The sequence below is a fragment of the Bubalus bubalis genome, chromosome 3, assembly GCF_019923935.1.
Source record: "Bubalus bubalis isolate 160015118507 breed Murrah chromosome 3, NDDB_SH_1, whole genome shotgun sequence".
In the NCBI taxonomy this organism is placed as follows: Eukaryota; Metazoa; Chordata; class Mammalia; order Artiodactyla; family Bovidae; genus Bubalus; species Bubalus bubalis.
The window spans coordinates 21,336,085-21,343,310 of NC_059159.1; the positions used below are offsets into that span (position 1 = coordinate 21,336,085).

At 57.7% G+C, this 7,226-nt stretch overlaps 1 protein-coding gene across 1 annotated transcript; it reads left to right on the plus strand.

Annotated features, from left to right (window-relative positions):
- Positions 1–1,493: 1,493 nt before the first annotated feature.
- KRT19 (keratin 19) lies at positions 1,494–5,332 on the plus strand. Its single transcript, XM_006041494.4, has 6 exons — positions 1,494–1,983; positions 3,651–3,733; positions 3,957–4,113; positions 4,419–4,580; positions 4,692–4,817; positions 4,948–5,332. The coding sequence occupies exons 1-6, from the start codon at positions 1,567–1,569 to the stop codon at positions 5,200–5,202; spliced, it is 1,200 nt and encodes a 399-aa protein (XP_006041556.1). The 5' UTR covers positions 1,494–1,566; the 3' UTR covers positions 5,203–5,332.
- Positions 5,333–7,226: the final 1,894 nt, after the last annotated feature.

Consider the following 7,226-nt stretch of genomic DNA (forward strand, 5'->3'; position numbering starts at 1 on the left):
TTAAATAGCCTCAGACTGGCTTTCCTGGGGCTGCTCCTGGTGGGCGAGGGTGTGTACGTACGTGCGTGCATGTGTGCATGTGTATGTGTGTGTGTATGTTGTTGCTACCCCTGTTCTTGAATAAATTGGTGGCCAGAAGATAGTTTATCAGGGACAGGTTTCAGAGGCAGGGGACAAGTCTTCATTTACTCACAAGTGACCCAGGAGATAATATGCAGAGAGGAGGGCTAAGATTTCACTGGAAAATGAGAGTAACTGGCCCATGTCCCTATCACCCTGTCAAAAGGGCATGGGGCCTCTGTCCTGAGACTGGGTGGCTGCTCTGACATAAGGATGGGAAGGAACTGTGGGGACAATTGTGAGGAGTGAGGTCCCTGGGGACAGGAATTGGGGTGAGGTTGCTTCAGGACCTTGCAGTGTCTGGCACGGGGGCCTCCAAGGTGATCGAAAAGGTGGTGGAACTACTGAACTGGGTGAAGAGCGGGCTTGGGGCCGTGTGTGGAGTGGAGGGGCACCTTCCTCTATTACCCAAACTCTCCATGGTGAGCGTGAGCACCCTTCCTGGCAATCCATCTATTCATCCGGGTACTAGGACAGGACAAATAGACTCAAGAGGATTCAGCCTTTGACACCCTGCTTGGAGATGCTCACAAGGACAGAGGGATTCTATCCTGTCTCTGGGCAGCAGGTGCTAAAAGTCTCATGAGTGAGTTACTTGACTCGCTAGGCTCAGAATGAATGCCTTTGGAGTTGGAGGTAGAGGGTTGTCCTGGTAGAGGGGTGGGTAGGAGAAGAGAGGCGCTGAATGGGGGATCAGCCCTCAGGTTGGGAGTCAGGGTAATTGTGCTTTTTACAGTCCAGTTGCAGATACCCTCCCAACAGCTGTCCCCGGGAGTCTCTTGTCACCCTGGGGCCCTGTCCAGCCATAATAGGGTGGGGTGGCTTTGTCTCAGGAGGCCTGGGAGGTTGCAGCTCAGAGTACCTCCATCTGGGGTACTTGAGGGGGGGCCAGGGCATGGGCGAGCCCAAGGGACAGCTTCAGAGAGGTGGTAATTCCCAGGGGGATGTAGGAATCAGGAGAATGTACTTTTGGGGGGGTTAATTTTGCTCATAAGTAAGGGGCTCGGAGTATGATGGGGAGGGGGACTTTGAGTGAGTGATCTGTACTCTCAGAAGGACTGTAATTCCTGGGGGGTGTCAAACTCAGGGAGATCTTAATGGGGTCAGCATGTGAACTGCGGGGGTGTCTAAGTGTGAGTGTGCTAGCGGGGCTGGGGCTCGGAGTGGGCTGGGGTGGGGCAGCTCTCAGGAGGGCAGGAGCCTCTGGCCCCTGGGAGGGGAGAGGAGGAAGCTGAGCCGCCAGGAACTGACCAATGGGGAGAGCGCCCTTATTTGCAATCAGGAGCCTGCAAATTCCAGGGCGCTCAGATAGCCGCCTGACAACGTCCCCCCTCCCCCTCTCCCGCCCGCCCCGGGCATAAAAGGCGCCAGGTGAGGGCCTCTCGCCACTCCTCCTGCCGACGGACCGCAGCCACTCCGACCGGTGCCGCCTCGTCCTCCTTCGCCATGACTTCCTACAGCTATCGCCAGTCGTCGTCCACCTCGTCCTTCGGGGGTATGGGCGGCGGCTCCATGCGCTTCGGGGCTGGAGGCGCCTTCCGCGCGCCCAGCATCCATGGGGGCTCAGGTGGCCGCGGCGTGTCGGTGTCCTCCGCCCGCTTCGTGTCCTCGTCCTCCGGGGGCTACGGCGGCGGCTATGCGGGCGCCCTGGCCACCTCCGACGGGCTGCTGGCGGGCAACGAGAAGCTCACCATGCAGAACCTCAACGACCGCCTGGCCTCTTACCTGGAGAAGGTGCGCGCCCTGGAGGAGGCCAACGGCGACCTGGAGGTGAAGATCCGCGACTGGTACCAGAAGCAGGGGCCCGGGCCCGCCCGCGACTACAGCCACTACTTCAAGACCATAGAGGACCTGCGGGACCAGGTGGGCCGTGGCCCGGTTTGGGGAAGTGCACCTGCCGCGGAAACCCAGCCCCGCGGGCCGGGCGAGGCCCGAGGCGGGAGCGGAGGGTGCCCGAGCCACCTCCCGGCGGGGCGGGAGCGAGCCCGTTAGGATGTGGGAGGCCCACAGGGTGCGGCTGAGCGAAGCCGGCAGGTGAGGAGGGGCAGGACGATGGGCCAGGAAGTGAAGCCTGGAGGGCGGGGCGGGTTAGTGTGGCAGGGCTGGAGGAGGAAGGCGCTCCGGTCCGCTAGGCCTGGGAAAAGGGGTCGGAAGTAGCAGGAGTTGGGGCACAATGTGGGCTGCCCTGAGGTCTGGGCCCGAGTCGCCGTGACAACAGGAATATGCAAGAGTTTGGCCAGGGAGAAATTCGGTCCACACCAGGCCACACCCGTCTCCTGCTGTCCCGGTTGGGGCCCTCTGCATTCCTTTACTCCGGGCAGGGGCGGGGGTCTGGTTTCCCTCACGCTCAGGCTGAAGGCCTCCTCTGCCCAGGGGGCCACTTGGGACTCCGAGGACCTCTGGGAAGAATGGGAGAGGCCGCCTCTGGGCCCTGGTCAAGGAGGGACATTCACTGTGGCCCTTGGACCGAGTGAGAGTGATGAATGCAAGCTCGTGAAAACCTGGGTGCGGAGGCCCAATGCTCTGTGGGTGGAGACAGGTCCCAGCTCCAGCCTCTTCCTGGGCGGTGCTCAGGGTCCTTCAGGGTGGGGCTTGATCCCCGCCCACCCTACGGGGAAGAGCAGGAGCTGGGAGCTCGTCCAGAAGAAATGTTTCAGGAGCCAGTGGGACGTTTAACAGTCTCATATGCTGTGCATGCTTGCGAGTGTGCTCAGTCGTGTCCGACTCGTTGCGACCTCATGGACTGTAGCCCCAGGCTCCTCTGTCAATAGAATTTTCCAGGCAAAATTACTGGAGCCGGTTGCCATTTCCTTCTCCAGGGGATCTTCCCCACCCAGGGATGGAACCCACGTCCCTTGTGTCTCCTGCGTTGGTAGGCGGACATGTTGGATCTCCAAACACACAGCCCCCACAACATAGCCCAGGACCCACCTTGTGCCTGGCCTGGTGATGGGTGCCAGGTGCCTAGACCAGTCCTCCAGATGAGGAGAGTTAGAAAAGTAAACAACTAGGGTAGTGCTTTCACACTTGTAAAACAGTGACCTACACTAGGAAATACAGTTTGCCCAAAAGAGGAGATGCGAAGTGCTGACACTTAACAGATGCTCAACAGAAGAAATTCCCTTCCCTGAAGGCAGAATGTGCTTTGAGTAGGGGTGGGACAATGGGGTAACCCCTATTCTTGCTGCATCTGGTCTGCAGATCACTAGAGGCTGACTCCCTAAGACCATTAAGAGTTTCCCTGGGTACAGGTCTTGGAGACTTTTCCCTCTGAGGCTTACCACTCTCCCCTGCCCCTGCCCATCTCCTTCCCCCTGGGTCAGCCTCCTTGGTAGTAATTTTCTCCTGTTCCAGCTCTCAGGCCTGGACTGATTTCAAGGCCGCCCAGAGAGCAGGCAGCCTGGGGTGGCTGGAGCTTTGGTCTCCAGGGGCCCGGGGACACACACACTCCTTTGCTTCTCTGGGAAGAAAGTGGGTGGGCATTGCCTGTATGCTGAGCTGGTGCCAACCTCTTGCATTCTGCCTCCCAGATTCTTGGTGCCACCATTGAGAACTCCAAGATAGTCCTGCAGATCGACAATGCCCGTCTGGCTGCAGATGACTTCCGCACCAAGTGAGTGTCTCTACTTTGGGGGCTGCAGAAGCCAGAGCAGGGGAGGGGAGGCAGTCCCTTCGGGGGCTCAGGGCCATGGGGGGAAATGGATGCCTCCCTCACCTACCCTAGCTGGTCTAAAGCACTCTCCATCCCCCATGGGACCTTGAGCCCAGGGGACGTGGGGAGATCTTCAGAGGTGCAGAGGAAATGCTGGCATGACTACGACTATTTCCTCTGAAAGGTTTGAGACGGAGCAAGCTTTGCGCATGAGCGTGGAGGCTGACATCAATGGCCTGCGCCGGGTGCTGGATGAGCTGACCCTGGCCAGGACTGACCTGGAGATGCAGATTGAAGGCCTGAAGGAGGAGCTGGCCTACCTGAAGAAGAACCATGAGGAGGTGGGTTTCATGCTGGGCATCCCATCCACCCTAGCCCAGTTCCCCAGATAAGGACATTTTTAGCCTGTATCCCCTGACTGTGGCCACATTTGCGGCCCTCTTGACCTGACCCTGAGTGTGGATTGTGGCTCTCAAGGGTTCTAACAGCAGATGGTGGTGACTCCGTCTGTCCCCCAGTGCTGGGTCCTAGGTCTGCACCTGAAAACCAGCCTCTCCCGCCATGGCCTGGGGTATTGGGGAGTGACCTGGCTCAGGGCCAGCAGGCTCTGGGCCCTGACATGCCCATCTCTGCTGTATCTTTCCAGGAAATGAGTGTGCTGAAGGGCCAGGTGGGTGGCCAGGTCAGTGTGGAGGTGGATTCTGCTCCGGGCATCGACCTAGCCAAGATCCTGAGTGACATGAGAAGCCAATATGAGGTCATTGCTGAGAAGAACCGGAAGGATGCTGAGGCCTGGTTCATCAGCCAGGTATGGAGGGGGAGGCAGGTGCTCCCTGGAGGGGTGGCAAGGAGAGGAGGCTGAATGCTCCCAGGCAAGGGTCTGATTCAGTGCTATTCCCTTTGCCTCCTTTCATTGCAGACCGAGGAGCTGAACAGGGAGGTTGCTGGCCACACGGAGCAGCTGCAGATCAGCAAGACGGAGGTCACCGACCTGCGGCGCACCCTCCAGGGCCTGGAGATCGAGCTGCAGTCTCAGCTCAGCATGGTAGGTGCCCTCTGCCCTGTGGGATTCACACTTATGTCCTTGTAGCCTTGGGCAGCCTGGGCGGTGGCTCTGCCTGGACCCTTTCTGGGCACAGGCTCTGCTGAGCCTTCTTCCCTCTCTCTGCATCCAGAAAGCCGCCCTGGAAGGCACACTGGCGGAAACGGAGGCTCGCTTCGGAGCCCAGCTGGCGCAGATCCAGGCGCTGATCAGCGGTATCGAAGCCCAGCTGAGTGACGTGCGAGCTGACACCGAGCGGCAGAACCAGGAGTACCAACACCTCATGGACATCAAGACCCGGCTGGAGCAGGAGATTGCCACCTACCGAAACCTGCTGGAGGGCCAGGACGCCTACTTCAATGACCTGTCCCTTGCGAAGGCCCTCTGAGTCTGGCGGCCTCCTGGCTTTCCTGCTCTGCTGCAGAAGGAATTCCCCTGGGTAGAGGCATGGGAGGGGAGGGACCCTTACCCTTGCCTCTCCCCCTGACCCGCCAATAAAACTTTATGGCCCAAAGGAAGATGGATGTTGGGTTTTTTATTTCAGTCCATGGAGGTGGGCCCGGCTTTGGCACTGTTTAGATTTTATTGTCTTGGTTTCATTTGAACCAGAATCCACCATGTCCCAGGAAAGGGAAGGGAGGGCTATCACAAAGTGTAGCTATTACCATAATTCCACTTTCCAGAGGTCTTCACTTATCTCACCAGTTCCCTAAAACAAGCTTGTGAAATAAGCATTGCTACCATTTTATGGAAGGATAGGGCTTCCTTGGTGACTCAGATGGTAAAGATTCCTCCTGCAATGAAGGAGACCCAAGTTTGATCCCTGGGTTGGGAAGATCCCCTGGAGAAGGGGATGGCTACCTACTGCAGTTTTCTTGCCTGAAGAATTCTATGCACAGAGGAGCCTGGAGGGCTATAGTCCATGGGGTCACAGAGTTGGACTTGTATGTTTATTGCGTATCTATACTGCTCTAATGCAAGGCAAGGGTGGGATTTGAAACTGTGGTTTTTTCTTCCAGATTTATTGTTTTTTTTTTTCCCACTGAACTGCCCCCAAGGGTTGGTGTGTGTTTATCTGTAATTAATGTTTACTGAGCACCTGCTAAGTGCCATTTAATCAAAGTCCATAGGGTTGCAAAGAGTCAGACATGACTGAAACGGCTTAGCAAGTTATATCCTATATAGAGCAGGAAGCAGGCTCAGAGAGGTTAAATAACTTGACCAAGGCCACACAACAACCAATGGCAGAGCTAGGACCAGAATCCACATTTCCTGATTCTTAACCCAGGTGCCAACCCGTACCCCTGATTCCTAGGATGATAATCCCTGTGCCATTTCCTCAATACATTCCAGTCTTGCTCTGTGTGAAGGCCTAGGACTGGGATCCCCTGAGGCAGTTCCTCCTGACACTCAAGGAGAAACAAACTGGGACTCTGGGTCAGAGGGCAGGCGTCAGCTCAGAGCCAGGCTGGAGAGGCTGCCCCACCAAGGCGTGTACGTGCACGTGTACAGACACCGTCCATCCCCTGGCAGCCCGTATGAACCTCTTATGGCCACCGGCCCATACCTGGGCCCGGAGCCTGGAATAGGACCCAGCTGTGACCCGGACCTCCCATACAGACCTCCAAACTGGCTTGCCTGGGGCCGGTCCTGGGCCCACAAGGGAACGCACGTACCAGCTTCCTGGTACAACAATGCCCTTGGGTGGGTATGGTCCTGCTCCTGTGGTTTATAGCTCAGCTGCCAAGAACCGAGGCCAATTAAAGGTAAATGAGTCCCACTTTCCCCAGCCAAGAGGTTCAAGCTTAGCGGGTCTATTCAGGCCCTTGGGTCTGTCTGTAATAGCAGGCCAACCCTGTGAGGGAGGGGCCAAGTGAAGCAGAAACTCTCCTCTGGACACAGTGACTCTTGCTGCTGCTTGTGCCCAGCACTGCCCTGAGGAGATCTCGGACCCCGCCACACTGGGTGTTCATCTGGAAGGAGGTGCTTTTCTCACCATTTCCCATGGGACTTGGGGACTCATTAGCTTGCTTCAAATCACAGACTGGTGACCCCAGACCAGCACTTCCCACCTCCCCTGCAGCAGCCAGGGGACAGGAGCCCCTTCTGCCACCTCCTCAGCTTTTCCGCTCTCGACATCCTGGACATCGGCACCTACGGTCCCCTCCTCCCACCTCACTGTGGAGGCCTCGGAGCTAGAGACTAGAGGCCTGGCTGCACCCCGAGGCTGGGACTGCCCGGAGATATTTGTCCCCTGTTCATGAAAGCCTCTGTTGTCAGAGCTGAAACCCTCCCCTATGCCCCAGAGGCTCCAGGAATGTGGCTGTGGGGCGGGGTCTGGGCCCACGCAGGTGGGGCTGGTGACTGGGTCTCAGGTCTGGGTGACAGGAATAAAGCCTTCCTTTGTGTGTT